The sequence below is a fragment of the Lepidothrix coronata genome, unplaced genomic scaffold (genome assembly GCF_001604755.1).
Source record: "Lepidothrix coronata isolate B3197 unplaced genomic scaffold, Lepidothrix_coronata-1.0 Scaffold102, whole genome shotgun sequence".
Lineage (NCBI taxonomy): Eukaryota > Metazoa > Chordata > Aves > Passeriformes > Pipridae > Lepidothrix > Lepidothrix coronata.
In genome coordinates, this window is record NW_016690282.1 from 3,046,561 (window position 1) to 3,060,736 (window position 14,176).

A 14,176-nucleotide genomic window follows, 5' to 3' on the forward strand; every position below is an offset into this window, starting at 1 on the left:
TCTCTCATCTGCACACCTGCCTGGGGTTACCATGTGTGAAATGTATTCCCCTTTATTAGACCAGTACAGAGGTTTTGCCTCTCATAAATCTTATTTAAGGCCCTGGAGGGAGACATAACTTTCTGCCAGCCCTTTGTACTGGGGTGAACATCACCTTCCTTAGTTAATGGATACAAACAGGTTCTAATGATGCTAGAGCTGTATTAATGATCCCTCAGGGATCATTAGGGACGAGTCACTGAGTATGTATTGAACATGAAATGCCTTGGTTTGGCTGCAACACTCTGCCAAGAGAGAAGCACCTGTAATTCCTTTTCCCCATTGGTAAATGAGCATCCTATCTAACTCCCAGAGCTGCTTGTAAAGACTAAGAGGTAGTTGTTGTCAATGACCAAGCCTCTGGATATACAGTGCTTTTGCAGGGCAAAAATGCATGACTAAATTACTGTTTGTCTCTTTATTTTTTTTTTTTAAGCCAAACTCTCAAAAGGATTCCCTCTTCCCAATCTGGCCAATGTTACCTTGACGAGACCTCACATTACAATTGCACAGGTGAGATTTTGGCACTTATGAAAGATTTTCCTTTATGAAAGGTTATCGCTTTTTTTTTCCTTTCTCCCCCCCCCCTTTTTTGGCTAGGCATTTATTCACCTTTTTGTACCAGAAATTTGTTGCATTTGAGCTACTTAAGTAGTAAAAAGCCCTGGATTTCAAATGAGATCTGTAATAATGGTAAAATCCTATTAGAAACAAATTTATCTTTCTTTGAGAGGAAAAGTTAGAACTGAATATATAACCATGGAATGATCAAATGCACAACTTGTTCAGCCTTGCAAGTTGCAATTCAGTGTAAAAACAGGTTTAATTCAAGTTTGGCCAATCACATCAAATTAGACTTATTGCTATCCACACAGCCTTGTTGAATAGTTGAAATATGAGAGTGAATTCCATTCTGTGCACCTAGGATGACTGGATTTTGTTAATAATTGGTGATAATGACTGAGGCTGCTAGCCAAAACTAGTTAGTGAGCTCTCAGAAAATATTTTTTTGCCTTCTGGTTACCTTTCTCCAAATCTAGCCCTTAATGTGAGCAAACAGAATGTTGCTAGACAATCAGTCAGTACAAGGGCATTGCTGACAACTGAACGCCCAGAAAATGGGTAAGCTTGTTATATTTCTCCACTTGTTTACCAACTTCTCAAAGTTATTTTCAGCTTAGCAGAGACAGTCTTAAATCTTTATTTGTAGTTAAGCACAAAACACAACTCAGGAAAGGAAATGCAAAGGTTGCTTTTAATTTTTCTTTTCATCCCATATCTGGTAGCAGCCAGCTATGCCATTCCCTACAAAATATAATTGCTTGGAGACTGCTTTCAATGGCTCTTGTTGCCAGCAGTCTTATGGGCTAATTATGAATGAAGGATTTTAGTGATTCCGTGGTGCCTTTTCCTCACCTTACTTTCTCTAAGAAGACTCCTTATCAGTAACTAGGAATGAGAGAGGACACAGGAGAATTGCTATGTTCTACCAATGTGAATGGGATTCCTATTTTAGAGCTACTTCTAGAAGCTTCCATGTCCAATCCCAATCTATTTGCTACAGTCTATAGGAAGAAAGACAATTCTTCCCACTTTTCATAGATAGACTGGATGGGGCTTTTAGCAACATGGTCTAGTGAAAGGTGTCCCTGCCCATAGCAAAGGGGTTGGAACAAGATGATCTTTTAGGTCCCTTCCGACCCAAACCATCCTATGATTTTATGACTGTGATGAGCTGCTCTCTGCAGGTTCATTGCTCTGTATGCACCAACAATGGAGGAAGCTTTAAGGACAAGTTTAGATTAAATGGCTAATTCTTAAGAAGATCAGATTAGATTAAAAATAATCCCACCTTGTGATGGTTGCCTAGTTGCCTCAAGGCTCAAATGAACTTTGAACATCAAGGCTCAGATGTCCCTTCTGTCGCTAGCATGGTGCAAAGGGATAGCACCCAGGGAAAGATAGGGCCCTTTTGCAAATTTTTGCAAAGGACAGAGTGTAATAATAAACTTGTGACTTCCAAGGCTCAGCTGTTCTCAGTAGCTTTTCTGACCTTAAACATCAAGGTAGATTTGAAATTTAAAAAAACCCAACCAAACAAATGAACAAAAAAAAATCAACTAAACAAAATAACACCTTCATTTTTAATTCACAGCATGTCAATGACTGTTCTTCTCCCCACAGGGACACATATTGATTTCAACTGATGTCCACTACAAACACTAAAGGACAAGAGAGACCATTTGTTAAGCATGAACTTCAAATCAAGTCAATAATGTGACTCTGAAGGCTAAACAATGTCCACTTCTGCTGAAATGTGTAACTTGAGCTCTGACAAGGGCAATGTCATCCTGGCTGGGGGCAAGGGGGATACCAGGAAGCAAAAAAAACTGATGGAATGGTATAATGGTGGTAACAAACATAGCCAAGGGAGAACGTGGGACACATGCTTGACGTTATTTATTCTGGTGTTTAATTGATGCAAAAATGTTTTTAAGATTCATGACTCTCTTGAAATACAGTTTTGTCTACACACTTGCAGAAAAGTGCTGCAGTCTCTTAAAAGAAGGAAAAGTACATTGTCAAAATGCTGCTAAGGCAGATATGGCTGCTAATCTGTCTTTATGGTAATGATCTTAAACACATCCCTTCTGTTCATGGTGCATGAAATATAGAGTGAGCCCTCTCCAGAACCATGGAATTGTCATACTGGGATCTGTCCCAATTACAACAGGAACTAAAATCTTTGCAGTTTCTTAACTGCAATCTTAAGATGCAGAAGTAGTTCAGAAAGAAAGATGAAGTAGCACTACTACTGCCTCTGATAGTCCTGCTCTCTCTGTCACTCTTCGAATCCTTGTGCCTGTCATGTGCCCACTTTAGCGCTGCGTGGCCAGGTTAGATACATTTAACTCCTCCAATGTTTCTGGGTAAGTCCTGTAAGTCTAATTCTCCAACATCTTTGTCAGTATTTCTCTGAATTGAAATAGTTACAAATACTTTTTTTCTTACTTCATTTTGGTATGTTATCTTAGCCTCTTTCTTCTTCCTCCTTTTTTTTCCAATACTTTATTAGTGTGCAAATCAGAACAGAGTTATGCAGAGGGACGTGCCTGCCCTGCAATGCTTAGGTGCTTGAGCTTTGGCCAAGCCCGGATGGGAAGCTGTCTCTGGCCTCCCAAACCAGCACTGACAAGGATGAAACAAAGGCAGAGGTGGCTCATCCCGCTCCGATCTGCTGCTTTTGTGAGCTTTAAACCACCCCTGCACAAAGCCCCATCCACCTGGCAGGGTACTCAGATCCCAGCCCTCCTCACTCCGGAGGAAGAGAGTCCTTTTCAAGCCAAGACTGAACAGCAAACAACTCTTTCGCTCATGCTGACAAACGCAATCGACGATGGGGTGTGGGCGGCTTTTGCCAGACTGGTCCTGAGCAAACTCATCCCACCTGCAGCAGAGCGGTACCTAAATACCCCACGGGCCAAAACTGCTCTGCCCCGGGGGAACAGCTACGTGAAAAAACACTTGAGTTTTTTAGTTTTTCCCCCCCCCCGCAAACCAGCCCAAAAGCCGTATTTAGTGTGAGGGAGGAGGCGGCCAGGTACAAACCCGACCCCTGCGCTCCCTCTCACACCCTGGCCCGCGGTAACTCGGGGTTTGGCCCGGGCTGCTCCAGCCCCCTGGGAAATGGTGCGGCCACGGAGCTTAACTGGGGGCCGGGCCAGCCCTCGGCAGGGCTGAGGGAAGGAGGGAGGGAAAGGAGGAAGAGAGGAGGCAGGGCTGAGGGAGGAGGTTTGAGCCTCGGCGGCTCCTGTTCGCCGCTGCCGTCGCGGCTGAGGCGGCGGGGCCGCGTCAGTTCCTGCCGCCGCGCCGGTGCCGCCATCGGGAGCCGCCGCCATGAGCCGCAGCTACAACGATGAGCTGCAGTACCTGGACAAGATCGACAAGAACTGCTGGCGGATCAAGAAGGGCTTCGTGCCCAACATGCGTGTGCGTGGGAGGGGGCTGGGTGCCCGGGGAAGGGGTCGGGGAAGGGGAGCGGGGCAGGGGCAGCGGCAGCCCGGCGGCTGACGGCTCTCCCTGCAGGTGGAGGGTGTTTTCTACGTGAACGACCCGCTGGAGAAGCTGATGTTCGAGGAGCTGCGCAACGCCTGCCGCGGAGGAGGTGGGTCCGGCAGGGCCCCCTGATCCGGGAGGGTGTCAGAATCAATTAGGTTGGAAAAAACCTCCGGGATCATCCAGGCCAGCCTATGACCGAACGCCACTATGTCCACTAGACCATGGCACTGCAGCCCAGGGCTGTGCTGTGTGGGGCTGAAGTGCAGGGATGGGTCCAGATCTGACAGCTGGGCTGGTGGTGCCACACTGCTGTTGTTAGTGCAGACTGCACTCCATCGGTACAAACACAGCACGGGTTGGGCTTTGGTGTAATAAGTACCTCGTGTAATGAAACTGCAGATTGTGCATGTCACTGGGTGCTCTACACCAGATAAGAAGCCTTGTTGGTGGCTGACTTCTAAATTGCCAGTGTTTTGAACAACCTGTTTAGAAAGCACTTCACTGTGATTATTATGGTAAGTTATCAGATTGTTTAACTTTTTTTCTTTTTTTTCTCTTTTTCAGGTGCAGGTGGCTTCTTGCCTGCTATGAAACAGATTGGGAACGTGGCTGCATTACCTGGTATTGTTCACGTGAGTAACTGCTCTGAAAATTTGCTCTTTTTCTCTTCCTCTTTGCCTGAAATTATTGCTTCCGAAATGGGAACTGTTTTCAGAAGATATATGGACGAAAGTTCTTTTCAAGGCAGTTTGTGTGTTAAGAACCTGTCTCTGAGTAAACTGCTTGCAAGGGCAGGCTGCAAGACTAAGTTGTCAGAAAGGGAAGCATCCACTTACTTCATTACTTGTCTTTTGACATGAAGCTTTTTTAGCATTGGTTTATGCTATTTCCTTTTGCTTGAGCCACATTTCCATCACTGTCCATATTGATTGCTTGTTGGTTTTGAATTGCCTCTGCTGACCTGGAATGCATGGAGGAGTGAGGAGAGAGCAGGAGGTGATACTGTTGTCTGTATTATTGTTGCTGACCTAATGTGGGTAGTGAGTCCTCCCATGCACTCAACACTCCTTTCCCTTGCCCCATGCCTTTTTGGAAGCAAAGTGTCAGATCTGATAATGCAGGAGGAAAATACTAGGCTGTGACTCTTTTCAGGAAGTGTTAAGTATGATGTGGAAATGATCTCTTTCACACTCAATATTGCAAATATTAATAAGTAACAAATAACAGAATTGTTTTAACGGTCTTCCTTGTTCACTTGGCAGACGTTTTGAATTTATGGCTGCAGTAAAGGGCAGACCATCATGTTGTTAAAATGCCTTAGTGGGCAGCCAAAAGGGAGTAAGGTAGAATAGTAACAACATGTTAAATAGGAACTCCATCTGGTAGTTTGTAGGAGAGATGCTACAATCATCTGTGTATTCAAATCTTCACTTTTTATTTCCAAGCCAAGAGACTTATTGGTGATGGCAAGGGGAGGCAGAAGAAGCACAAAATCCCATTGAAAAGTACTGTTCTTTTTAATGTATGGTAGCAGTTTAACACACATCGAAAAGTTACAATTTCTGACAGCTTTCTGGGTGTCTGAGGCTTTTTTTGTTTGCTTAAATAGACTGCAGAGTGCTGTTTCTGATGTCCTAATCTAAATTTAAAATGCCACAGCTCCTGTCTTGTCCTATCCCATCAGGATCTCACTCAAAAGGTGATTTTTTTCCTCCCTACAGGGTGCAGTCTTTGGTCAGGGTTGATGTCACAGATAAGGAGAGAAAATGCTGACTTTTATTTATTTCATAGCACTGAACTCTTCCCTTGTTATGTTTACAGTATTTAAATATTGCAGATGTCTCTAGATGAAATTTGGTAAAAATAACTTATCTTCACTCTTATGTCTCTGCTTTGTGCTGCTCAAAAGCAGCCTGCCTGAGTTTTGAATGCAAGGACTCTTGAGTACAAGAAAAGGCCAGATTAGAATTCAGTTTGAGATCACAATTCCTACATTTAGGTGCTTAAGCTCTTCCCAAATTTTTTTGAGATCTGGCCAATAGAGTCAAGAGGGCTTCTCAGCTGACTAGCCACAGGGTGTTTGCTTCAGAGTGAGATCTGCTCTCTGCTTTCTTTGAGTGTCTGCCCTGTAAGTGCAGGAGTTCAGATACTCACCTGAGTTGTTGTGTTCACTCCGTCTACATCTGAAGATCCATTCTCTTTTTGGTATATTTGTTTTCAAATGTGACAACTCTTGCCACAAGGCAAAGCACAACCAAGGTAACTCTGCAGCACTGCGTTTCATAAAACTTTAAAATTCCCTTCATTCCCTTTCAGAGATCAATAGGCCTTCCAGATGTCCATTCTGGCTATGGGTTTGCCATTGGCAACATGGCTGCCTTTGATATGAGTGATCCAGAAGCAGTGGTTTCACCAGGTGAGGATGACTGACTTAACCTGCTCTGAGAAATGTTTGGGATGGCATAAAAATACTTTTTCAAAATAGCAGGACTTTCTAGTACTTCATGTGCAGAACTAAAGCTAAAATATGAGAATTATAGGGGCTTAAGAGGTGCTTAATTCTTGCACTCAGAATCTTTATTCTTTATGGAGCGGGCGGTTGCGCTGAGAACATACAAACAGTACAGGGAGAATTGCCCTTGCATTTGAGGCTTGGACTCGTGATATCCCTTTCTGCTTTCTCTGGGCAGTATATTTTATATTTGTGTCTATTTTTTGTCTATTTGTTGGAGTAACTTCATAAAGAGAGAGCTGTGTAGATACTTGTACAGCTACATCTTGAAATGAGGCTTTATGTCAATCTGTTAAAATGAAGCCTAATGCAGTTCTGCCTTTTTTTTCCCCAGTATTGTTTCAGAAAGAAGGTGTGAGATCACAGTATTCAGTACATGTTCCCTGTCATGGCTTTTTCTACACTTCTAGGTGGTGTAGGATTTGACATCAACTGTGGTGTCCGCTTGCTGCGTACAAATTTGGATGAAAGTGATGTGCAGCCTGTGAAAGAGCAGCTGGCCCAGGCTATGTTTGACCACATTCCTGTTGGTGTTGGCTCCAAAGGTGTCATCCCCATGAATGCCAAGTAAGAGAATGACTTTGTGCACACATCACCAGAGGGGACATCTCTGTCTGTTTGTTTTGATGAAAGATTCATCAGTGGGAGACTTTTAAAAAAGAAAGAGTAATTCTAAAAATCTTTCCATTCTTTCTACATATGGCTTTACCAGGACCAACATAATCATCAGTGCACAAAGTCAGCTCGCTCTTCCCCCATTTAAACCCCTGAAATAACTAAAAGTTCTTGAAAGGTTCTCATTTCTTCTGACAGAAAACTTCCATGAGCATAAAGGTTTTTTTTTTTGAAAGGGATGAGAGAGAAAATAAGATATTCCCCACACAACAAAGAGGAAAAAGTAATGACCTATCAAAAGTTAATATATTTATAGAGCTTGATTTTCATGAAGTACTAAGAAGTTGGACTGGTTGTTAGGAGAGCTAGGGGCTGATCATAACATCACAGAATAATTTAGGTTGGATGGGATCTCTTGAGGTTGTCTTGTCTGATGCCTTGCATGAAGGAGGGCTAACTCTGAAGGTGGGTCTAACAACAAAGTTATGTCAAGTTGCTCAGGGCTGCATCCAGTGGAGTTTTGAGTATATCCACGGATAACCATCTTATGTAGGTGTTTGATAATTGCAGGGATTTGGAAGAGGCACTAGAGATGGGTGTGGACTGGTCTCTCCGGGAGGGCTATGCCTGGGCAGAGGACAAGGAGCACTGTGAGGAATATGGAAGAATGCTGCAGGCTGATCCCAACAAAGTCTCCTCAAGAGCAAAGAAGAGGGGTCTGCCTCAGGTATTGTTATGTTTCAGGAGGGCTGTGAATGCTCCCAGGGTTCAAATGAAAAGGTTAGAGAGTAGTTCTCTGATTTTGTGTCTTTTCTTGAAACTGTCTAGCATTTCTGGGCAGGGGGAAAGGTGAGATGGTGAGGCCAGTTCTGAATAATTCTTGACAGAACTGTAACAGAGGGAAATAATACTGGGCCTGCCCAAGGTCCCCTGGGCCATCAGTTTTTCATCTGTTAACATGTGGTAATGACATTTATGTTGGGTGGCATTTCCACATCCAGATGCAGTTTTGTTTTGAAGAGGCAGGCAAGTTAATGTGCAACTTCTGTCCTTGTTTGTTCAGCAAATGTATAGCAGGTCAAGAAAAGATATAATAAATGGAACTAGGTCATAACTGAATTACAGTTAGAGTTGGATTTCGTTTTTATATATAATACTTCATTGCTCTGTATGGAACAATTTGAGATGGCTCTAGTAATGATACATTTGTAAAGCCTTCTTGTGTATGACTTCTTGAGTTTTATTGATTGGAGTGCTGCGAGATTATAACATTTTAACCTCAAAGTAACGTTATGTCCTCAGTTTTCACATTTGCTTTGGAAATAAGTGATCGTCTGTTACGGAGTTGAAAAAATTTGGGCTTGGAAATGGAATAGCTTGCTTTAATCTACTGAAAGGTTCCAAGTACATAATTAACAGGTTGTTGTATCTTCTTTGTGGAGTTATAACCAAGTATAAGACTATATATGTCTGCCTTACCTATACAAACTGGAGATGAATTCTCAATACTCTATACTCTTACTGTTTTTCAACTAGGCCTAAGTAAGTTGACAGCACAGTCTGTGGATCCTGGTTCTTTTGCTTAATCACAGTCTTGTTCCAACACTAAAGGTAGTCATAAATCTAAACAAAGAGGACAGTGATTATGCTACTGTGTTCTACTTCCTTTCAGTTTATATGGGGATGTTTTTTCCCTCGAAAAAGATTTTCTAAACCCAAAACCTTGCTGTAGCAATTTGTGCTTTTGCCCTTGTTCCCCTACCTTTCCCTTGTGCTCCCACAGGCTGCTTTGCCTGCACTGCCTGATCAGTGTGTTGTGCTTGGCAGCTGGGGACCCTGGGAGCTGGAAATCATTACGCTGAGATCCAGGTTGTGGATGACATCTACAATGAATATGCTGCCAAGAAGATGGGCATTGACCACAAAGGGCAGGTGTGCGTGATGATCCACAGTGGAAGCAGAGGTCTGGGCCACCAGGTTGCCACAGGTATGAACTGACTGGTGTAGGTACCTGGAGCAAGGCAAACTCCAGCACCAAAGAGCATTTCTTACAGTGTACTTGCCAAGTACATTCTGAATTGCCTGGACATGTGTTGTCCATTTGCAAACAATTGATAACATTCTGCCACAGGTTTGCCTTTGCCTTTGAGAAGAAGCTGTAGGTTTAACCATTGGACAAATCAGTTTTAGAATGTAAATTATAGATACCCATGTGAATCTCACAGATTGAAACAAAATTAAGAAGTCACTTAGATTTACTGTGTTTTTTTCCCAGATGCACTCGTGGCTATGGAAAAAGCAATGAAACGGGACAAAATCATAGTGAATGATCGCCAGCTGGCGTGTGCCAGGATTGCCTCTGCTGAGGGACAGGATTACTTGAAGGGAATGGCAGCTGCTGGGAACTATGCGTGGGTTAACCGCTCTTCTATGACCTTTCTAACAAGACAGGTACGAGCAGAGTTGGCTCTGATGCAAATACACAGCTGCTTTATCCCAGACATATCCCAGAACACAGAGTAGCTGCAGTATTTAGCTTGATTTTCATTTTATGCTTCTTAAACTGTTTTTTTCTGGAGAGACTTGCACAAAGCTGTAGTCATGACAATCCATCTAAAATCTTTCAACATCACTAGATTGTTCTTGCAGAAGACATTTAAGCAATATTTTTGAAAATGCCTTGAACTACAAGAAGAGGGTACAATGAAATTGTTTTTACACTGCTAAAGCCAACTTTTCAGAGTTGCAAGAATTTGTCTAGTTGATTTCTGACTGAATTTCAGCATTAAGCTGTGAGTGGGCAGAGGAACAATCTAGACTGTCCGATTCTGTCACGCTCAGCACTGTTGTGTTCAGTTCCATTGAGGCTGAATTATGATCTCCTTGTATTTTGTATCCTGATTTGCTCTCTTTAGGCCTTTGCCAAAGTCTTTAACACAACCCCAGATGACCTTGATATGCATGTTATCTATGATGTGTCTCACAACATTGCCAAAGTGGAGCAACATGTAGTGGATGGAAAAGAGCGGACTCTGCTGGTGCACAGAAAAGGATCAACCAGGGCCTTCCCTCCTCACCATCCTCTTATTGCTGTTGATTATCAAGTAAGTTTAGCTTTTGGAGAAGGAAATTGAAGAGAATTCTGGATTAATCAAACAATAGATATCTAAGCGTGTGAGTTCCTTTTTTAAGGTAATAGCACTGGAACCGAGCGGGATGGCAGTGTTCTGCTTGTCTGTGTGTTAGATCTTTGGGACACTGAGCTCCCACTTCTGCTTCACCCACAGTGGCTGAAAGATCATAGAAGGAAAGAAGTCCTTCATACCTAGGGCAGGATTCAGTGGTTTGCTTTGTCTGTTGGACACAAGTCTTTTGATTTGCTGTTCTGTGTCCTTCAGTGCAGGCATCTCCTGAGGGGATGTGAACCTGACCTCCTTTTTTGGAGATATGGTTCCTCTCAGACTTCTGTTACGAGGTTTTTTCAGCTTTTTCTCATGAATGAATACTTTGCATCCACAGCTGACAGGACAGCCTGTGTTGATCGGCGGGACTATGGGCACCTGTAGCTATGTCCTTACTGGCACAGAGCAAGGCATGACTGAGACCTTCGGAACTACCTGTCATGGAGCTGTAAGTCAAGAAGTTGTATCAGAAAGGGGTTGGAATGGGACTGTCATCCAGAGAACAAGGTTATTCAAGGGTCATCCAGTGTGTGGTTCATCCATTGGTCATACAACTAGAGAGTAGCCTTGCCATGGTAATCCCTGCCCAGGAGGACTACAAACTAGAAGTCCTTTTTGTCCCTTACTGAGTAGTTTTGACTACTTCTGCAGAAAATCTAGGGGATACTGCTTTATACAAGGCAGATGTTTGGATGAAGATGTGGAGAATGAGCTCCTTTTGCCAAATTCTGATATCTCTGAGCTAACAAGAGGGGTTAACTGTGCTGAGGCTGTCCATAAAAAAATCAGTCGTTAGAAGAAGGTATTTCCTCCCCTGTTACTCGTAGTGTGAGACAATGAGTGAGGAAGAGAAGTATCTTCCAGTAAAACTCAGACTCCTGAACACTATCTGGTTTGGATAAAAAGGTATTTGCAGACTAGTATGTTATACACATGGAACATTCCTAGCCATCATACCAGAGGTATAATTTTGCAGGAGCCCATCACCTAAAGTCTAAATTCATTTCCTGTATTGTGGCTTACTGTGGTCCGTGTTCTCAGCCTTACTTATAATGCAGTAATGTTTTTCTTTAGTAAGAAAGAGGGCTTTTTTCCAGACTGCTACGAAAACTATGACTAACAAAACTGCTTTCTAGGGTCGTGCACTGTCTCGAGCCAAATCTCGACGTAACTTGGACTTCCAGGATGTGTTGGACAAGCTGGCTGACATGGGCATTGCCATCCGTGTTGCTTCTCCCAAACTGGTCATGGAAGAAGTGAGTTTAATACTTAATTATCTGAGAGGGAAAAGGAGGGTCATGCTCTTTGGCTGAATGACATTCCCTGACCTGATTTTTTGCAGTGCTAAGTGATTGCTAGTACTCTAAATATACAGCTTTTGCAATTTCTGATAGAGCTGTCACATTTTTTTGAAAATAACGGGAGGTCTTCTCTGTCCTCAACTCATGCTAAGAAGGGAGATGCCTGACTGACAGGTTTTGGGGTGGGGGGATAGAGGTCTATGTTTTTTCCTCTTCTGCCTGGTGATAGGGATAATTGCTATCAACTCTGAGGTCTGTATGAGCATCTACAAAAGTAGTTATGTTTTATGGGCTCTCTTCTTGAATGCTGATCTCCCTGCTTTGAATTTACTTTACACTGCAGCTTTCATGTAGATTATTAGCAATTTGAGAGATCCACCTCTTTTAAGATGAATTCCTGTATTTGCTCAAGAAGAGAACTACGAAGGGCTACAAAACTTTGAATATTTTCACTTCCAGTTCCTCTGCATTAACATGATGGAATGTCTTTTCTGTTCACAACCTCACTTATAGAAGGGTGTTAATCATTTGGAGCTATGCTGTTATGGGTGTTGGTGTTATATGAACATGTTGATCATGTTGAAGTCTCTGTTTAAGAGCAGCTTCCTTGTCAGAATGTAGGAGGGGGAAGCTCTAGAGTTCAACCTTGATTGTTGTCACTAAGGGACAGTAAAGATAAATTTTAATGTAAGGAAGAAGTTAGAGTTACTTCCTGCTAGATAATGAGGGATGGCATTCTCACATGCTGGGGGACTGGATTATCTGAAAAGCTGAACCAAAAGAGCTACTATTTTATCTGATAGATGGTGAGACCTTATTTGGAAAGCTAAGAGTCTCAGATTTCTTTAATATCTAAGGTGGCCAGATTCTCTATATGTTCACCTACTTCTACATCCTCTATTCATATGATTTTTTTTGTGAAGAGGGGATTTCAAAAACCTATATCTAGTCTTCCTGTGACTTTGGGTTCTTTATAGTTTTGTCTTTTTTTTTTTTTCCCCTCTTTCCCCTCCAGGCACCAGAGTCTTACAAGAACGTGACTGATGTGGTTAACACATGCCATGAAGCTGGCATCAGCAAGAAAGCCATTAAACTGAGACCTATTGCTGTTATAAAAGGCTAGGAACTGACAGGGCAGCAGAAGCACACCAGTGTCTCCAGGCCTTACAGAAAACTGACTAGATCCATCATCTTCCCACACCTCTTGGACTCTGTAGGATGCTCAAAGATCACATTCCTGTTCTGGAAACACAACAGTTGAGGATACACCTATTTTTAGCCACTCCTAGGTATAATTAATGCCCCCCTTCCTCCTTGTTATATGCCCTGAGGAAAGGGCAAAGAAATAAGTAAGTCCTGGTTTTATATGCAATCCTTCCCCTATTTGCCTGGTGATGGCTCAGGCAGGACTTGAGGCTTGCCTGAGTTGTCACTAATTGCTGTGCTGCAAGACCAGTGAAGATGGTGTATGAACCAGACCTTGCCATGTCCACGCCTGAGTGCCTGGAGCTCTTTCTGCATATGGAAGTACTCTGATAGACAGGGCATAGCACTTCTGGGCAGGGAGAATTGCCCTGTTTGCAGATACCTTTATGCATAGTCTATATTGTTGCATGTTTTGTGGCCATTGGATAAGGAATCTGGAGTTGGGAATGGTTTCCCTCTTTGTTTGAGAGGGACTAGCTAGGCTTGAGGCACAGTCTTACCCCAGCCTCTCCTATTTAACTCAGCACCTGATGTACTTGGCTCAGGACAAGTAGGTGTTCCACAGTCTTTTGGAAAAGCTGGTAGGACTGAGTATGTTGCCTTGAGAGGTTTTGTTTGCCCAGTAAAAGTTGTAATTTAACAACTTAGAGATATGCTAATCCAACACTTTGCAAAGCTCTAGGCATGTAAAAGTTGGGTAATGCTGCTCACTGTGTCCTGCAGCTCTGATTTAAGGGAGCCCAATTGCAGGGTCAGGCCCAATACAATGTGACTTATGATGCTTCTTTTACATTCATTAGACAAGATTGGAGGGGAAGCTGACCATCCCCACTGGATCATGTTGGGGATTACAAATAAAATGGGAAGATGGACACGGCAGTGTATCTGTGTCATGTTTATTCTCTGGCTGAAATGTCTGTTTTCTGCTTTTAAGCACATAGACAAGCTTGAAACCCGTTGCATTTTGGGACTTCAGATGATGGATCTTGCAAAAGAGTGTGCAGATGGCAGAACTTCTTGCAGGGTACAAGGAAGGGCATTGTGGTGCTGTTTTCTCAACTTGGCTGTGACAGGAGTGTGACAGCTACAACTTGTCTTTCTCGGGCCTGCTGAGCCACCTCGCTGGACAGGGGATGGTGCTGCCTGTAAACCTCTGTGTCGGCACAAGAGGGCGGCTGGAGGGAAATAAAACCCCAAAGCAAGAGTGGAGCCCTGCCAAGGAGTCATGTAAAGGGAGCAGATTGTGATTGATGGGCTCGAGT

General features: G+C 43.1%; 2 protein-coding genes across 4 annotated transcripts in view; both read left to right on the forward strand.

Annotated features, from left to right (window-relative positions):
- The window catches only part of LOC108501516 (BPI fold-containing family C protein-like), a 16,433-nt gene extending 13,052 nt beyond the window's left edge, over positions 1-3,381 (forward strand). For 2 of the 3 annotated variants that reach the window (XM_017823486.1, XM_017823485.1), the window contains exons 15-16: positions 476-552; positions 2,224-3,381. In XM_017823486.1, coding sequence (XP_017678975.1) covers positions 476-552; positions 2,224-2,265 — 119 coding nt within the window. In that variant the 3' untranslated portion in view covers positions 2,266-3,381. Of the gene's footprint in view, positions 1-475; positions 553-2,223 lie in introns of those variants that run through there. The other variant, XR_001876197.1, reaches the window with a different exon arrangement.
- A 507-nt stretch (positions 3,382-3,888) lies between these two features.
- On the forward strand, positions 3,889-13,793 carry RTCB (RNA 2',3'-cyclic phosphate and 5'-OH ligase). The gene is made up of 12 exons (XM_017823464.1): positions 3,889-4,029; positions 4,126-4,204; positions 4,663-4,730; positions 6,415-6,514; positions 7,021-7,177; positions 7,796-7,952; positions 9,053-9,212; positions 9,501-9,676; positions 10,141-10,329; positions 10,745-10,855; positions 11,544-11,663; positions 12,724-13,793. The coding sequence occupies exons 1-12, from the start codon at positions 3,937-3,939 to the stop codon at positions 12,829-12,831; spliced, it is 1,518 nt and encodes a 505-aa protein (XP_017678953.1). The 5' UTR covers positions 3,889-3,936; the 3' UTR covers positions 12,832-13,793.
- Positions 13,794-14,176: the final 383 nt, after the last annotated feature.

What these genes read in the sequence shown, in the direction of transcription:
- RTCB (XM_017823464.1), top strand. Translation starts at nt 3,937, where the DNA reads ATGAGCCGCAGCTACAACGATGAGCTGCAGTACCTGGACAAGATCGAC. An exon ending in CATTACCTGGTATTGTTCAC is followed by an intron (nt 4,731 to 6,414) that starts GTGAGTAACTGC and finishes ATTCCCTTTCAG; the next exon opens with AGATCAATAGGCCTTCCAGA. An exon ending in TTATTGCTGTTGATTATCAA is followed by an intron (nt 10,330 to 10,744) that starts GTAAGTTTAGCT and finishes TTGCATCCACAG; the next exon opens with CTGACAGGACAGCCTGTGTT.